The sequence below is a fragment of the Jatropha curcas genome, chromosome 5 (assembly GCF_041381405.1).
Source record: "Jatropha curcas cultivar XTBG-Jc1 chromosome 5, XTBG_Jcur_1.0, whole genome shotgun sequence".
Lineage (NCBI taxonomy): Eukaryota > Viridiplantae > Streptophyta > Magnoliopsida > Malpighiales > Euphorbiaceae > Jatropha > Jatropha curcas.
The window spans coordinates 25,513,933-25,531,679 of record NC_143155.1 but is presented as its reverse complement, the minus strand read 5'-3'; the positions used below and the strand labels follow the sequence as shown (position 1 = coordinate 25,531,679).

The 17,747-nt window shown below is 34.8% G+C and overlaps 4 protein-coding genes across 6 annotated transcripts; 3 read left to right on the top strand and 1 right to left on the bottom strand.

The window, feature by feature from the left end:
* The first annotated feature begins 1,384 nt into the window (after positions 1-1,384).
* On the top strand, positions 1,385-2,847 carry LOC105650014 (putative aspartic proteinase GIP2). Its single transcript, XM_012236880.4, has one exon. The coding sequence runs from the start codon at positions 1,392-1,394 to the stop codon at positions 2,694-2,696; it is 1,305 nt and encodes a 434-aa protein (XP_012092270.3). The 5' UTR covers positions 1,385-1,391; the 3' UTR covers positions 2,697-2,847.
* Positions 2,848-3,479: 632 nt separating this feature from the next.
* On the bottom strand, positions 3,480-12,236 carry LOC105650013 (uncharacterized). 3 transcript variants are annotated; one of them, XM_012236878.3, is made up of 17 exons: positions 11,829-12,235; positions 11,125-11,263; positions 9,829-9,977; positions 9,342-9,425; positions 9,178-9,240; positions 8,811-8,942; positions 8,518-8,715; positions 8,000-8,119; positions 7,074-7,123; positions 6,371-6,533; positions 6,115-6,252; positions 5,270-5,392; positions 5,071-5,169; positions 4,539-4,628; positions 4,360-4,444; positions 4,000-4,130; positions 3,480-3,919 (listed from the first exon to the last, which is right to left on the bottom strand). In XM_012236878.3, the coding sequence occupies exons 1-17, from the start codon at positions 11,916-11,918 to the stop codon at positions 3,776-3,778; spliced, it is 1,998 nt and encodes a 665-aa protein (XP_012092268.1). In that variant the 5' UTR covers positions 11,919-12,235; the 3' UTR covers positions 3,480-3,775. The 3 variants fall into 3 exon arrangements, with proteins under 3 accessions (XP_012092268.1, XP_020541000.1, XP_089577370.1); XM_020685341.2 differs by having other exon boundaries at positions 11,125-11,258; XM_089721244.1 differs by lacking the exons at positions 9,178-9,240; positions 9,342-9,425 and having other exon boundaries at positions 11,829-12,236.
* Positions 12,237-12,733: 497 nt separating this feature from the next.
* On the top strand, positions 12,734-15,609 carry LOC105650012 (small nuclear ribonucleoprotein SmD1a). Its single transcript, XM_012236877.4, has 4 exons — positions 12,734-12,881; positions 12,998-13,074; positions 15,009-15,200; positions 15,313-15,609. The coding sequence occupies exons 1-4, from the start codon at positions 12,868-12,870 to the stop codon at positions 15,372-15,374; spliced, it is 345 nt and encodes a 114-aa protein (XP_012092267.1). The 5' UTR covers positions 12,734-12,867; the 3' UTR covers positions 15,375-15,609.
* A 501-nt stretch (positions 15,610-16,110) lies between these two features.
* LOC105650011 (outer envelope membrane protein 7) lies at positions 16,111-16,611 on the top strand. The gene has a single exon (XM_012236876.4). The coding sequence runs from the start codon at positions 16,254-16,256 to the stop codon at positions 16,479-16,481; it is 228 nt and encodes a 75-aa protein (XP_012092266.1). The 5' UTR covers positions 16,111-16,253; the 3' UTR covers positions 16,482-16,611.
* Positions 16,612-17,747: the final 1,136 nt, after the last annotated feature.

Genomic DNA, 17,747 nt, shown 5'->3' with positions numbered 1-17,747 from the left:
TTTTCCATTCAACGTTCCATTGAATTAAATAATAATTTAATTTTAATAAAAATAAAAAATTTATGAACTTAGTGTTGTGTTGACAAATAATAAATCAACAAGGTAATGGATCAAATTTGATAAGTCCATTAGGTACTTGATCTGTTTAAGTTGAGTGGGCCTAGCAGCCCAACGAATGACCAGCTCTCTTTACAAGCATAAATAGAAAATGGGCCTAGAATTACATTTGACATAATTATCAAGTCCATGTCTGGACGATCTTATCTAGAATGAAATTTCCTTTTCAAGTTTTTTTCTGGAAAGAGAAAACTTGCCGATATGGCTAACGGGTTTTTCTTGTAATGTTATCCATTAATGCGTGTTGGTCTGACTAATTTGTATTACTAATATTTAATTATTAACAATATGATTAGTTAATTGATTTATTGAGTTTGTTTTTCTGAAGCAATCTGATTTGAATATGACAATTTTGGAGCTATCAGCCACTCCACCGATGTCCAACTCAATAGCCATCAAATATTATGTATTAATATAGCTCATCTTTTTTTTTAAACCATCGCTGTCCGAACTCTATTATTAAAAATTGCTTAATCCGATCAAGATTTAATTACAGTTAATGCCGCTTGCCGCTCTCTGCAGTAATATAGCTCATCTTATTACTTATTAAATATAGACATTTTTTCTCTGTATTTTATGGGTATCATCATACTTTTTTTTTTGTTATTTTCCCTTTATTAATCTAACTATCCAGGTTAGATCCTTACTAAATTTAAACTTGTGTTATCGAGCCCATGATTTATTAATTTTTAAAAACTTATATTAATTATTCTTAATATAAACATTCTATTAAACAATTAATACATTCTCTCCATTCTATACAGTTTATAAATGTCTCAAAATAATACTTCTATTTATATTTTTAGAAATATTTCTTTTTTCACTTTCCCACAACATCTTTATATAGTAATCTATGTGAGTAATCAACATTGATTGAATTTATTAAACAGCGAAAAAATTTTTAAAATAATTAATTTTGAAAGTTTAATGTATTAACTATTCATCTTATGATTCTTATTCTGAAAGTTTCAAGTACTCGTTGGCATACAACTTTCAGGGTTTTGAAGAGTAAATATGAAAAAATAAGAAAAGACTTATAATTAGATTAATTTAATTGAAAAAAAAAATGTAACACTACAACTTTGTGAAGGAGGAAGTAATAATGATAAATTAATGATCATAATGATCATATGGTCAAAGTCAAGATTAAAAAACAAATCAAGAGATTTAAAGTTGGCGTGCTTGAATTTTCCCTTCCTACGTGGGCTTTTTCTTACTACAACTGCATCTATATATAGGTAGATTTATTTATGGCTTGTCCACTGCAAACAACAATGGCTTCCTCAATTCAGCACCTTCTCTTCTCTTCTCTCCTCCTTTTCTTCCTCTCCTTATCTGTCACTGCTCAACAGTCTTTCCGTCCCAAGGCCTTAGTCCTTCCTGTCTCAAAAGACGCTGCCACTCTCCAATACGTAACCCAAATCAAACAAAGAACCCCTTTAATTTCCATCAACCTTGTCCTCCACCTTGGCGGAAAAATCCTCTGGGTTGATTGCGACCAAAATTACATCTCATCAACATACCGACCAGCTCGGTGCGGCTCCGCCCTCTGCTCACTGGGAGAAGCCAATGGTTGCGGCAATTGCTTCTCAGGGCCAAGGCCAGGCTGCAACAACAACACTTGCGGTGTTTCACCTGATAACCCTATCACTAACACTGCTACCGGCGGCGAGCTTGCTACAGATATTGTATCTGTCAATTCCACAAATGGGTCGAATCCAGGTCGGGCAGTAACCGTGCCCAAGTTCTTATTCTCTTGTGCACCTACTTTTTTATTACTGGGTCTTGCTAATGGTGTTGTGGGCATAGCTGGACTTGGTCGAACAAGAGCTGCATTACCTTCTCAATTTTCTGCTTCGTTCAGCTTCCATAGAAAGTTTGCTATTTGTTTAGCATCAAGAAATGGTGTAATATTTTTCGGAGACAGTCCATATAATTTCTTGCCTAATATCCAAATCACATCGCTCACTTACACACCTCTTTTTATAAACCCAGTAAGCACAGCTTCAACTTCTACACCAGGCGAGCCATCAGCAGAATATTTCATTGGAGTAACTTCTATTAGAATAAACGACAAAAAAGTAACATTAAACGACTCTCTTCTGACTATTGATAGCCAAGGAAATGGAGGAACTAAAATTAGCACAGTGAACCCATACACTGTTTTGGAGTCATCCATTTTTAGTGCAGTGACTGAAGCCTTTATAAGTGAGGCTGCAGAAATGAACATAAGCAGAGTGGGGTCAGTTGCACCATTTGAAGTCTGCTTTAGCAGAAGGAATGTGGTTAGCACCCGCTTAGGGTATAGAGTACCTAGTATTTCTTTAGTTCTGCAGAACGAGAATGTGGTTTGGAGGATCTTTGGTGCTAATTCAATAGTTCAGGTTAGTGATGATGTTTTGTGTCTTGGATTGATTAACGGTGGATTAAATCCAAGAACTTCGATTGTGATTGGAGGATATCAGCTGGAGGATAATTTGGTGCAGTTTGATTTGGCTACTTCAAGACTTGGATTTAGCTCTTTGCTGTTTGGAAGACAAACTACGTGCTCCAACTTTAACTTCACTTCCATTGCATAGTTTCCTTTCTCTTTTAATCTTCTCGAACAAATTATTAATAAGTGGCCATGGTAGATGATCCCTTGAGGTTGGCTGCAATTGGAAACTTTTATATAAATTTATAATGAATGTACCTTCGAAAAGATTAAACGAAAGTTTGATATTTATTAGATATCATGATTTTGACTGCTGAAATAAATAATTTGATTAAAAGATAATACGGATTAAATGCAATGCAACCAATGTTGACCAAGATAATTAAGTTATTCGGTTAACTGACCAAAACTAAAAATATTTTTCTTCTTACCAGAAATTATTCTTGTTGCCACCTTTAGTTGTCTCAAAAATTGAATTAAATTTATGACTATAATAGTGTATAGTTAACAATCAACTGTCGAATGGTTCACTTTGATTTTCATTTCATTTTAGGGTTCAATTGAAGTTCAAGTTGTTCAATTTTACATAATGAAAAGCAAACGACAAAAGGTTCAATTCTCATTTATTAAAATCAAAATCAAACTCAACTAAACTAGTTGATTTGATCTGACCTTTTCAATTCAGCTAGTTTATGCTCAAACCTACAAGCAATGAATTCATAAACTTATCTTTTTTAAAAAAAATTTATAATAATAAAAGATTTGAAAGAGTATCAGAAGCCCACACGCATGTAATTTGAAAAACTACCAATGGGTTTTAGCAACGTCATTCCTCTAAGAAAGGAAAAAAAAAAAATTCTCCGAACAGCAAACGAACGGTCGTCGAAAGAAATGACCCGGCGCAAAGGCATCACAAGAAATGAAAAACTACAGGGAAGATGACTCTGTTATTTGTATCCATAGCTTTAAATAACTGTATTTTTTGCATTGGTATCCTTTCCTTAGCTAGTGGCAAAAAAACTAAAATAAGAAAAAACAATTCAACAAGTGTCTTTTTAACAATACATTTTGGCGATTGCTCTCAGCGTAGGATTCTATCTAGCCCCTTAGCTAGTATGGCTCAAGAACACATTATAAAACTCAATTCTAATTAGGCAGAGAAGCAATCAGGGAGCACTCAGACACGCATAATAATCACTCAACATATATCATGTTAATGAACCATCACTTGTGCCGGGCTGAAGTTCTGTTTTGATGAGCCTTGATATCGTTCTGAATTCTATCAGCGTACATTGGCAAGCGAATGATCTCATCGATCTCCTTGAACAAGACCTCCTCATTAATGTTATCTCTTATGCTCCGCATTACCTGATTACATGTCAATAGCAGCTTTTTCTTGGTTTAAAGCATTCAAGAAACACATCACAAGAGGCAAAAGAAACACAAACCTTTCTATACGTATTGAACTCATTTGGGGTTGATTTGTCCGTTCTAATCCGCATAAATATCCAAACCTGCCTCTCGGAATCCCATGAGCATTCTATAATCCTCCCTGAATATAAAGACAGATCTGATGCATCTGTACATTGAGTGGTCAAAACATCAGCAGATTATTAGAGCTAGATAACCAGTGGACATCAACTTAAACTGAAAATGAAAATGAAAATAAAAATAAAAATGGTTACTTTAGTAGCAAGCCCTAACAAATATATGAACCAAATAAGTTTTTCAGGAACAGCAAGTTTGGAAAATAAATTGCAGGATAAGTTGTTGACAAACACTGATGTATACTAGCAAAAAAAACCAACCATTGAAAACAACTCTATTTCCCTCCATTAGCTTCTTTCTTCCACGTTCATAAAGAAAAAGAAGTTGGCGATTAGGATCTCTCAACTGTCAATAACAAACAAGAATTTAATTATCTCCAGCTAATCATAGTGCCAATGCAAATATACGGCAATCCAACAAGAATTGTTAGCAGTAAAACCTCAAAAAGAAAGTCAACTGAGTTCATATGAAGATATTTCCACTTTAGAAGACCTTCATGTGTGCGCGGCACATAGGGGTCATCCCATCCCTGGCAGAGCAAAAACTGTCAGCATCTGCTCCACAACCCAGTGACTAATTGAAGATAAACATGATAAGCGTTTTACACTTGCTAAATGGAAAGGGTAACACAGAAAAGGTTTGTAGTAATTAAATCACATTAATAAAATACTGACCAAGGAGTTGAATAACAATGCTCAAACATAATTATGAAGCTCTACAGGTTGGGAAAACTATAAAATAACAGTAATTCAAAAAGGTAAAGGGAAGGAAGAGGAGAAAGAGGAGGAGGAGAGAGAGAGAGAGAGAGAGAGAGAGAGTGAGAAGGAGGGGGAGACTAAGAGTTTGATATAAAACAAATACTATCAGATTCAACAATATTGTATTCATTATTTGTTCTCTATTCTGCTTAACGAGGTGTTACTAATTTTCCCAGCGCTATTTGCAGAATCCCCAAATTGCTTCTTAGTCACCTGAAATATGAGACCATCTGCTTCATGTGAAAGCCTAGGAATAAATTGCTTTAGAACCTTGTCAACAGTAGATAGCAGCCAAAAGTCCTTCCTCCTTACCTGATAAAACATCCAACTTCCATATCAATTTTCCAGAAAATGAAGGTTCTATAGATAAAATAGATGGCAGCAAATTGTTTGTGGTTTTTCCAGTACATACACTAAATGGCTCCATGTCATATCTATAATATGGATTCATGCTCTTGGAAAGAGCCTCTCGCTCCCAATTTCGAGGTTCAATCACTTCTTTAACAAGCATCTTCCATCTCTCATGGAAGGGAAGCTGTAAACGTTATATCTAATTAGAAGATGAAATTTTAGAAGTAACTAATTGAAAATAGAATACACAAAAAGAAATCTTCATTGATTTACAAGTTTGCATTTAAAGCAAAAAAGATTCAAAGAGAGAAGGAAAACAAAAGCTTCTCATAAACGAATAGTATTTTTTTTTTTCACCCAATGCGAAGTTCATGAATTAGCAAAATGGAAGGTCAATAAATTAGCAAAATGTCCTGTGAAGTTTCTGTCATCATCATAAAAAGGTAACAAAGATCACCAACACTTCTCCAAATATTGCAAGTGAGTTTCAGACTATATTTAATTTCAGCATTGTCAATTGCTCACCAGACCCTTCAGAATATTTTAATCAATTTGTTGCACGTTGTCACCATTGTTATCTTTAAAGCTGGTTCCAAACTTCCAATAATAAACAAGAGTCTATTTTCTAAAGAGGTGCTTCTTGAATCACTGGTGTAAAATTGAAGCTCCCAGTGTAGATGATGAATAAGAATGGAAAGGTCATGAAGGACTTTCTTTGGGCTAGAGCAACTAGTCAGATCATTTAATCAGTTTGGACAAGTTTGTTGGCCCAAATCTCAAGGGGGGTTAAGTATTGGAATCTGGAGTTCAAACTCCAAAATATTGCCCTAGTATGTAAAATGGTTGTCTTCAATAAAGATGCTCCAAATAAAAACTTGCATTCAAGCACTTTGAAGCTAAGCTAACCTCTATCATAGATGTTTGATTAATTGCCATCACATCATAAATAAGGTATCTTCTCTCTTGCTTCTGTGTGTTAGAGTCAGTATCAATAACCATCTCTCCATCAAGCAATGTATAGTGATGAGTCTGATCAAGCACACCCTGCAAGGGAAAATGCAAGAGAATGGCAAAGAAAAAGACTAGTATATCTGTTATAAATGGGGCAGATGAGAATCACAAGATCAGAAGCTTTTCATCTCAAGAATTGACACGCACACACCTTATTCATGTTTTTGCATGGGAACCGCATGTTGACTTTTCGGAAGTAAAAATTCCTGTCAATCAAGTAACATCCATCCCTAGTTATTAGCATCATGTACCGTGTTCCATCAGCCTTCCATGTGGCATAATAGTATCGCTGTCTTAAGAGTTGTAAGTTGTCCCTGCATATTACATCAAAAGAAAGAAAACTTTTTTAGTGATACTCAAGAATCCGCACTGGAAAAGTCAACAATGCAGAGTTCACTATTTAATAGTTGTTTTCTGATCATTTAAGGAGACAATTACAAAATATTGTAATCCCTAAAGCAAATGGAAGACCTTTTTATTTCTCCTTCAGGCCAAAGGGCGACTTGCATGGTTTGCAATATATATATATACACACCATGCAACACCAACCATACTGCTATTACCTTTTCTTCCCAGTATAGACTGACAACAGTTAAGACCACTAATGTGCCAAACCAGTCACTGAAAATAGTTTCAGACTTGCTAGATAAATCTTGAATCATTCATTCACGTTTTTATATGCTTCAGCTGATCTTATAAAGCAATTCTGATGTAAATTGCAGTCAAAAAAAACACAGAAAAAAAAATAAAATGCTCACAACAAATAGCTTCTTCCAATCAAATCCTAAATAGAAAAATATAAATTAAACTGATCATTTTGTAGAGTTACAACTCTAGAATCTAAAGGATCTTACCTATTGAGAGAAACTGGGTGAGACCCTGGAAAATGAAGATTTCTTCTTGCCTAAATAACAGAATTTAAGTTAGGTGGAAGTGATGGTGAATCAGAATCAAAATGCTCACCACATCAAGTACAAAAAAAAGCATTGAAAATCAACAATGACTTTGTTCCTTGCATATGAAAAATTCAAGATTTATATGGGCTTAGGATTAATTCTAAAACTTCAATTAGCAATTTTAAATTTTTTTACACCTACAACAGGAGAAACATATGCATAAACCATTCAACATAAACTATGCATCATCTATTTAACTCTATGGATAGACTACGACTGCCCCTGGTACAGAAGAAGAGTGTGCTTTTCAGTGATAAGACACAAAACTTACATAAAAAGTAGAATAAAGCATTGGAAACTCTTCAAATAACTGATCCATTCAAGATAAAGAAAGAATTGTACATTCCAGCAGCAGAGAATACAAATAGCATAAAAAACTAGTAAAATAAAGAATTTGGAAAATCGTCCTGAATAAAAAAATCCATAAATATGCCAAATCTGGAACTCAAAGCCTTCCAGTTAAATGGAGAAAGAAGTTGCTAGCATCAACAATAAATCAAACGAGCCATTAATGGGTCAAAATGTGATTGTATATAATTATTTGTGACAGTATGTCAGAAGCCTGAAACATATTGGAAGTAAAAAAAAAAAAAAAAAAAAAGACTTAGCACTTTTTGAAGATCAGGAAAAAAAATAATGATTTGAGAAGATACTAAATATTCAAATACCAAGATAATCATCACTTCTTGGTTCTTGCTAAACAAAGAAGATGTTGAAACAGACAGTTAAATTTGAATTTCATCTTTGCACATATACAAACATCCCACAAATGAACATAAATTAGTAAAAAGCACGGAAGACAAAAAGTTTTTCTTAGTGCTTACTGGTACTCCCAGTTTAAGTAATTGATAGCAGATCTGTCGCATTGCTTGTTGTTGATCAGAACACACAGCATTTCCCAGCAGATCATCATTGGTCATGACATGATCTCCCACATAATGCTCCTAATATTTATGAAAGAAAATGTTTCTATAATTGTCCACAGCAATACAAATCCTTAAAAGCATTATTTGCACATCAGCAACACAGAAGCCATACAGACAGGAACCAATTTCAAAAAATTTGAGCTGCACTGCAAACAAATTCACCTTCAATTCCCAAAGCTTGATGGCCGTTAAAAATTTTATTATGATATAGATGGAAATTCATCCAGAAGTACCATTTTGAGTATTACAAGATGATGAAAGCAAAAAAAATATGAAATTAGTGTTCTAAGTACATCATCCTGCAGAACATTAGTAACATATTTCCTAGGCCACATTAACAGGCACAGTTACATATAGAGAATGGAAACCAATAATATAATTTGAAAGCTAAAATATACTTTTCAGACACTACATACATGCAAAGGAGCCGCTCCATTTCTATGATCATGTACAGCTTCGCTATTAAATTCCGGATCAGATGATCTTTTCCACTCTGGAGTTTGAGGGCAAACAACTAATGCAGGTTTCTCTTCTTGATAACACATGTATAATGAATCAATGTAATCTTGCTTATAGATTCCTGGAGGACGTGCCCTAGCAAAAATATCTATTGCCTGCACAATAGACATTCTAAATCAAAGCAACTTCAACCTCAATGTTGAACATTAAATTAGACAAACATTGGAAATATGGAAACTATGTCCCCTACCTCTGTGACGGAAATTGATTTTGTACGCTTAAGAAAATGAGCAATCATATAACCTGTGCGATTATGCCCATGTGTACAGTGGACCAGAATATACTTCTCTGAGTGCGTTTCTCGGGACTGAAATTGCAAAACCTAAGAAGAATATGCAAAAATTTTGAATCAGAACTCTGAAAGATGAACAAACTTGAGGCTCCAGTACTTCCAGAACAAGTCATCAAACCACCCTTGGCACTAACATGACAATGATTCCTTATACCACCAGTAAGCTAATAAATAAATAAATAAATAAATAAAAAGAAAAATTAAAACAAGGAAAACCAGTGCATGCAAAAGTTTTCCACAGTATTACTAGGTAAAAGAAGCATACCTCATAGACAAACTTATCTATAGATGCATCATCAGGTACATCATCCCTGCCCTTGCATCTAATCTGGCTCAAGCAGATAATGTATTTATTTATCTATTAAGACCTAATTTCAACCCATGTCTGATAATGAGAGCACAATTTGATAATGAAGATTCAGTGCAAACCTTAATATGACCAATTCCTTCTCCCAACCAGGCTGATATGGGGTAGTAACGGTTAGTGTTTGTTAGATCAATCACTAAACCAAGCTGAAAAGAGCAAGATAACAACACTAAGATCTTGTTTATCACCAAATATGAGAATTTTTCATGTGAGCTTATTTCTTTAATAAGACATGCAGAGACCAGTAATATGCATTGATCTAGTTAAAATTTGTTACTTTTCAGGGGAAAATAATTCTTGGGCTGCATGCAAGAAACTGTCGCTTAGAGTATATTCTAAAAGCATCACAAATGCTACATGCAAATATAGTAAAATGGTTGTCAATATTTGACAGAGAAATCCAATAAGTCATCCAACACTTTTTTCGTCTTCTTCCATGTGTATTTCTCCCTTCCCTTCTCAAGAATTATATTAGCAAGGAGAAGGCAATAATTTAGCTAACACATTGAATACAAATAGTGTCCAACAGCTTGCAGTAAATATACTCACTTCTCTTCCCCGTTGTCTTTGTTCATATATCACATGTTTGGGCGTATATCTTTTGCTGGGAATAATTTGACTGAAGGACTCACCAAGTGGAACCTTTGAAGGAATTATACAACCTACAGCTTCACCATATGCAGGGCAATCCAACCAGCCTGAAAACAGAAATCATAATGATTATGAATTATAACATAGGATGAAATACATAGAACGAAAGACTCATAGTCTGCATACATATAACAGAAAGCGCATACCCTGGACCTTGGCTCAAATTGTCAACAAAGATGATAACATTGATTCAACCATGATAGTAAGAACTTCTATATTATTGTTTATTAGCAAAACCCAAGTATTGAACAGATGTAGAAAAGGAAAAGAAAAAGAAAGAAAAAGAAAAGCTAAAGATAAGAACCCAAAAAAAGGTAGGACAAGATAAAGCCACATACATTAATTAGCCAAAGGTCCACACAAGAAGGTCAGGTCACACCAATAACAGTCAATTTTATCCCTTTTATTCCGGGACAAGGTTTAAACAAACGCTTAATCGGATCCAACAATGAATTAAACAAAATCAATTGGCGGAACAACAGAACTTCTGCAGAAGTTGTATCAAGAGAAAGTTGATAATAAAGGAAAGATTACAGCAATGTGATCTATCAGATGATGAAAATGGGTTTTGTTTAATATTTTAGCAATGCAGAATGAATTCTACAACTCCCATATAATTGCATCTCACATGGTCCTATCCCAGCTTTCAAGTTGTAGCATCTCTAACCCAGTCCATACTGCTCTGCTCGTCTGTATTTGGTACAATCACTGGTCTTGATTGCAAATAGCCAAGTCATTTTACATAACATATCTCACATATAAACTTACTAGATAGGCTTCAAGTCCAAATTAAATATGTTCTTTTTTGTTTTTGGCACTCCTTTTTTCATTGCAATAATTTTACAAAACCTCAATCCAAAATATTAAACAGTAACTAGGGCAGATATTCCTATTCTAGTTGGCATGCTTCTTGAATCTTGGACATATCATCTCTTGTTATGTAGCATTAACTATAGCCGGGTTACAACCATTCCAAATGCTCCGCTTGCCATATATCTCCACTTCCTTAGCCCATTCAATTTATGGGCAAAAGACTTTTTCCAGCAAGTACTTCAAAGCAATCAGTCCCAAGTACTACAGACACAAAATGCAATGCAGCCGATAATGTGAAAAATCATGCAATTCATTGATTTGGGTACATATTGTCAAGATATTCAACAAAATCCGTACATGCTAGAAGAGCATAAGACCTACCATGAGGGAGCATGTTTCCATTATAAGATCCATGGTTTCCAAATTTAAACTGCCGATCATGCATATGTGATGGAGGGACATGCACTTGACCCTCGCTTGGGAATTTCCTTTTCATTCTCCATTGTCTTCCTCCACTATCCTAAGCCATCAAGCACGTAAAATCATTAATCATAAATAGAACAAAGTTAACCAGCATTTATCAGCAATTCACTATCATGCGTTATAGTACCTAAAGCACAACAAAGATTTAAAAAAATTAAAACTACATTATCTGTATTCCACATCTGCCGTCCCCAGTTAAATACAAAAGCCTAAGAATGATCTACAAAGTGCACTTCACACAGTCCACAAGCCCAATCCAAAAACCAAAAGAGACAAAGAAAAGGAGAGAAGAAGACAGGCAGAGATAAGTTGTAGATTACAAGGAAATAAAACTATTTTACAACCTCCAATGTGAAGATTAAGCTGAAGATTCTACTCAGAAAAAAAAAAATCCTAAACAATAAAGCCAATCATATAATTTGGTAAAGCAGTATAGTATTACAAGGCATAAGAAAATCAAATAATAAAAATGAGGTATTGATCTGCTTCTGCAAGAAAGAAACTTCAAGTCCAAATTCCAATTTTACTGTCCCAAACAAGAAGATTACTAGGCAAGATGGAGAAAGCAACAGACTGACAAAGTGAGAAGTAGAGATACATACTGCTGCACCTACATGCTCGCGCCCTGCAACTTCGCGAACAAGACTTTCCTCTTTATACTTTTTAGATTGCGAGGAACCATTGAAATCCATAGTGAAGTCACTAAAATTGTGCAGTAAAAATTATCGGCTTGGATTTGTGAGTCTGTTCGATTATGAAGCTAACTCATATGAATTACAGAATTAGATTGCATCAACTATAACAATGGAGCTCGATGAATAGCTTAATCGGGCTATAAAAGGAGTGATTGCAATAAAAAGAAGTTCATTGGATTTACGCATCTACTTAATCATTGCGCAATCGATAAGAAATTTGAAACAAAGAATGTAAAGTTGTTAAACTGAAGCATATACCCGTGCTTCTGCAGAGAACCTATTGAGAAGACGACCTGGTGGGAACTGGAGGCACTTCTTGCCTTCAAGGTATATATAGCTCCCTGTTTTAACTGTCTGTAATTTGCGTGCGTCAGATATTTTTACGTTTACCCAATCCGGCCTAAATTTGGAATATTTAAGCAGGTGATGTCCTCCACCCGCTCAAAATGCAGGCCGAGCTCACAACGGCCCATATTTTGGTCTTATTTTCAAAACTTTTTTTTTTTTCTTCAAAATTTTAATAATATGGTAATTTAAATGTAAAATATTAATAACTATTTAACACTGTTCAAAATTGCTCTCGCAGTCGCAAGTATTTGTCGTCTTAAATTTCATTGATGTTTTATTTGTATTTTAGTTAAAAAAAACACAGATTTAAAAAAATAAAATTACTTATTGTAACCATATAATTTGAAAGTTCCCTTCCCATCCCTTTGGCGGCCCGGCTAAACGTTTACGCGGAACTACAAGGGGCACAAATTAAATAAGTCCAGGTCTATGTACGTCGTCGTTTAGATAAGCCCGAAAACCCTTTAGAGCAGGCCCGAGCCCTAACACGATAGACTGTGCAGAGTTCAAAGGTCCCGTCCTCATCTCCCGCTCCATTGATTAGCCTTCATCGTGCTTCTTGAAACCCTAGATTTCGCCTTCCTACATCTAGTCCAAAATGAAGCTTGTCAGGTGAGTTTTTGTTTTATTTAGTGCTTTTAAATCTGCTTTTCTTAAATCTATTCTTCATGTTTCCGTTTGATAATTATTTAATTATGTATCTGGTTCCTTTGGCTCCCCATTTCCAGGTTTTTGATGAAGTTGAACAACGAGACTGTATCAATTGAGCTTAAGAACGGAACCGTTGTTCACGGCACTATTACAGGTTTTTCTTTTTCTTACATCATTTGAACACCTTTTTTTTTTTTTGGCCCAAGGGTTTTTGTTAAACCCTAGTTGGTATTTCTGATAGCTTAAGGTACATTAGTAAGTTTTTCCAGTAATTACTAGAGTTTTAGCTTGTCGAAAGTTTAATTTAAGTTAGATGCACTAGTTAGAAGCGTTTCTATATTGAAACTGAATATGAGGCACCATGATAAGTTTTCTTTATATTTTTTTTTCCATTTTTTTAATTTATTCTCACGTAATTTCGAATACCAAAATCCTAGAAGTTGAGTGGGTGCTTTTCATAATTTAATCCTTACCCAAGGTAATTTACTCACCCAATGAGTCATTCTGAAATACGGTAAAGAGTCTCTAGTAGTTGTTGAATGAATAATGTGTATGTTTTTTTTTTGAAAGGCAGAATATAGGGGATTATTTAGTCCGTTACTATGTTTAAATATTACTGTGTATTTGCTCATGGTTAATATGTTTAGCTTGGCAAGTGCTTGAGTAGTTATGCTAAAAGATGAAGTTGCACAATTTGGTCTTTTCAGCAATTTCCTAGTGACATTTGGATGTATCTGTTGCTATATATATTCCACTACCATAGCTTCTCTAGATACCTCTAGATTGACTTGAAATGAACCAAAGTTAAAGGAACATAGGTAACAGTTCGCTTGTGTAAGACCACAGGTGAGGTGTTTGATGGTTGATCTTTTGTCTTTTATGTACTAATCATTACGATTGTGTTTAAGATTCTGATACATTGTTGACTAAATGGAGTATTAAATTACTGGGTATATCATATCCTACCTACGTGTGGATATGCAGAAATGTTATCTTTCAGATGAGGCTTGTATTCTGAAAATGTATCTGTAATCCAGTATTTTTTTTTTTCTGTGATGCTTAAATCTGTTGCTCAAAATAACTGGTATGATGCATTATCTTTCTCCTTAAGAGATCTAGATATTAAAAAAGTTGTTGTTTGTTGTTGGGACTTCTCTGTTGAGAAGTAACCATAATGTTCAGGTAGTTCTTGAATATAATGTCTAATGCTAGAAATAGAGGTTTCCCTCTTGCTCTGTCTGACTTTTTTGGTTCATTGCCATTTATTGAGATTTTCTCATTTTTAACACCGTCTACATTTTCTTAAAAGTTGATTATTAAGCCCATTAGTGAAAATCAATGTCACCTATTATTAGGTATTTTTTATAATTGTTTCTTCAGATGGTGATGTGGATATACTGGATTTCTGCCTCTTTCCTTTATTAGTTAAAAAGCAATAAATTGTTCTAATTCTAGATTTTCCTAATTTGCCAAGGGTGTATTTTATGAGTTGAAGCGGATTATAATGAAGCTTCTGTAGGAGTATGAGATAGGTCATGGCTTTGATTTTCTATGGATCTTTACAGGAAGTATAAGTACTATTTATGCAAGACATTTTGATTCTTAGAGAGTTGGCTTATGCAACAGTATTTCCTTTAGCTAGCATTTTTCAATTATCTTGGACAATTGAATGTTCCAAAATTTCAATTTGTTAATGCTACTCGACCTTGGTAACTAAAGACCTATTTAGAGAGCTCAACTACATACAATTGATGAATGCAAATCTATTGAACTATTACAAGAATTGTGTTTTCCCATTCAATATGTTATCCCAGCAAACAGTTAAGCAAGTATTTAAGTATATGTTGCTTGTCTCAAATGCCATCTATGTGTTTTGCCAACAACAAATGATTCCTGCATTGTGCTAACTCGATATATTCCCCCCCCCCCCCCCCTCTCTGAATGATAGATTTGAAGAAAGATTTTTTTTTTTTCGGGATAATTAATATTTTCTGCAATTGAAAACAGCAAATACTCTTTAATTCCCTGGATATATGCCCAAACAGTTGAGAAATATTTGGTTGTAACTGGTTGATTTGCTGATTCTAGGTGTGGATATTAGTATGAATACTCATCTGAAGACTGTTAAACTAACACTTAAGGGGAAAAATCCAGTAACTTTGGATCATCTAAGTGTGAGGGGTAACAATATTCGCTATTATATCCTTCCCGACAGCTTGAATCTTGAGACTTTGCTGGTTGAAGAGACACCTAGGGTCAAACCTAAGAAGCCAACTGCTGGTATGACTATATTCTCTTCAGCTTCAGTTTGATCTGTATTTATGTCACTTTCTTGGCAATCCCACGCCCTCAAGACTATTGCTAATAGTGTTTAATGGCTTTTGAAATACAGGGAGGCCTGTGGGACGTGGTCGGGGCCGTGGACGTGGTCGTGGACGTGGTAGAGGCCGCTAGATCTGCTGCACGTATTTCAATTTTTGTGGCATCTGGTTATGTAAAACGCCTATGTTGTAAGGAGAATTTGTTGGTAAAGATAGGAACGCAAAGAATGCTATTGGTATTTTTACAATCCTTTTCGCCTTATAGAGGCTAACTTGCTGATTCTGTGAGTTCTCTCACTTCTCAATGGTTGAATTTCGTCGAGCGCTAGCAGGAAGTTGGGAATTGACGAGTTCATGATTTGTTACCAGCGATGTCTTTTATCCTTAAATATGTGTCTAGCATTTACCATCATTTTCTGAATATCCAATTCTGGATTATCATTTTACTAGAATATTGTGTCTAGCAGCAAATGATTATAACTCCCATTTTCAACCTGCGTGTGAAAGATCGTCCCAAATTGTCTCGTTCCAGTTGATAACTCGTGCTTAGCATCTGAATGATTAGATTGGGTGATTGTGGAAATCCAAATATTACAAGCGTTATCCTGAAATTCAGAAGTTCAGATTAGATTGCTGTTCTGTTTTTAGGGGCCAGCTCCCATGGAGAGCAGTATTGGATCAGTCAAACACTTGTACTCGATTTACAGCAACAAATTCTAATCTAAATTGTTACCCAACCAATGACAGTGAGCATCCCCCTTAGGACTTTCGGCCTAAATTTCTGGCCCAAGTTTTTGAACATAATATGCGTTGTGTGTGAATCTCGGAAAAATGGGATAAATTTGCTTTGGGATGCCAAACCCTAGTTACAGCCAATCTTGACCGCTAAGTGACGTGATCAAGAAATAACCTTTGTCATTGGTGGGGATTCAAATCGTATAAATTCAATCGCAACCTTCTAAACAGTGCAAAGCTAGAAAGAAAAAAACTGTTCACGGAGCTGCTGAAAAGGATGGGGACGAAACCGGTGAAACAGGCGATGGTCGTATTTGGTGCTCTGGCATTTGGATGGCTGGCGATTGAGATGGCTTTCAAGCCAATTCTGGACAGAGTTCGTTCGGCCATGGATAAATCGGATCCTGAACGTGATCCCGATGATGTGGACGATGAGTCCACTCGCAAACAATCACCCTCTACTGCTGATGATGTCATCTCCGACGAAACACCAACAACAACCTGATCCACGGCGAGTTATAGGTACTGCTTATTAGAAAGCTCTAGAAACTGTAGTATGGGTTTAAGACTTTTTCAACTGAGTTTCTGCTCTGTTATCAATTCGATTTTAATTTTAATTTTAATTTTTATTATCATTATAAGTTGTTAATTTTGAAAAATGTGCGTATATATTTATGTAATAAAATTAAAAACTGGAGATAGGTGAGGTTTAGTTAAAGATGAATGGAGTCGATTTACGTGGCAGGTGCAACCAATTGATTGTGAAATTTTGAGACATGAAGAGGTTATTAGTTTTAACTCCGGTAAAATTAAATGAAAAATCCCTCATTCTTTTAAGATTACTTCCCTCTAATTAGGTGACCTAAAGCTTTCTCCATCTATGGAAATCGATACTGCAGCACAGAGAAAATACAGCTCATAGGCAAAGTCCCTTTCTCTAAAGATTGAAGGGATGAGTTACAGTGGCCCAAATGGTATTTTGGGTATTATGTAATTGTAACCTCGTGAAATATCTATTTTTAAAAACAAGGCAAATGGTGAATTGGTGACCATGCGATTTGCATGATGGAAGTCCTCACTTCTGACCAGTAAACAAATTGATTACTGCGTGTTCTATACAACATTAAATGGTGTCGGTTCACGTCATTTCTTTGACTCCTCCAGCTTATCTTATCCAATTTATTTTCTGATTTTAAATTTTTTACATAAATAGCAGTCCATCTTAGTACGATTGCAAAAACAAGTTTAACTAATTATATATAAAGTTTGGTTTGATTAGTGTTAATCTTTGATGGATGATGATGATGATTACGAGGGCGGTATTTGTGTAATATAAAAGAAAATTAAAACTTTTCGAGCTTTGAGTAGTAATTATGTATTTATGTTGAAGATTCTCTAAGTTGGCTCATTTGGATTTGGAGAGTCCATCAACATCAGAACAATTGCTGGCATTCTTTGCTTTTCACAGTGTATTATCCTGAAATTCAATCAAGATCTTATATTTTTATATTATAATAGTAATTATAGACACATTAAATTTTAAATTTAAAAGTAAATTCTATAAAATTGTAAAATTCAGGGGTCAAAATTATACTCTGAAATGTTTTAATTATAAAGTATGTGTTTAGCAATAATTTTTTAATTTTTTAATTAAATGCCATTTTAAAAATTGCGCCGGAGGTTATATTAGAGTGTGCCTAAAAAAGTTAACTCTTAAAAAGCGAAAATTGTATTGTTATTATTATAACAAATCAAATCAGTAACCTACTCC

Bases quoted from the DNA above. Each gene is read 5' to 3' on its own strand.
- LOC105650014 (XM_012236880.4), top strand. From the start codon at position 1,392: ATGGCTTCCTCAATTCAGCACCTTCTCTTCTCTTCTCTCCTCCTTTTC.
- LOC105650013 (XM_012236878.3), bottom strand. From the start codon at position 11,918: ATGGATTTCAATGGTTCCTCGCAATCTAAAAAGTATAAAGAGGAAAGT. The intron at 11,264-11,828 runs GTATGTATCTCT...TTGATGGCTTAG, and splicing joins GCGAGCATGTAGGTGCAGCA to GATAGTGGAGGAAGACAATG. The intron at 8,120-8,517 runs GTATGTAGTGTC...CATAAATATTAG, and splicing joins ATGGAGCGGCTCCTTTGCAT to GAGCATTATGTGGGAGATCA.
- LOC105650012 (XM_012236877.4), top strand. The intron at 13,075-15,008 runs GTTTTTCTTTTT...TGCTGATTCTAG, and splicing joins TGTTCACGGCACTATTACAG to GTGTGGATATTAGTATGAAT. The intron at 15,201-15,312 runs GTATGACTATAT...TTTGAAATACAG, and splicing joins ACCTAAGAAGCCAACTGCTG to GGAGGCCTGTGGGACGTGGT.
- LOC105650011 (XM_012236876.4), top strand. From the start codon at position 16,254: ATGGGGACGAAACCGGTGAAACAGGCGATGGTCGTATTTGGTGCTCTG.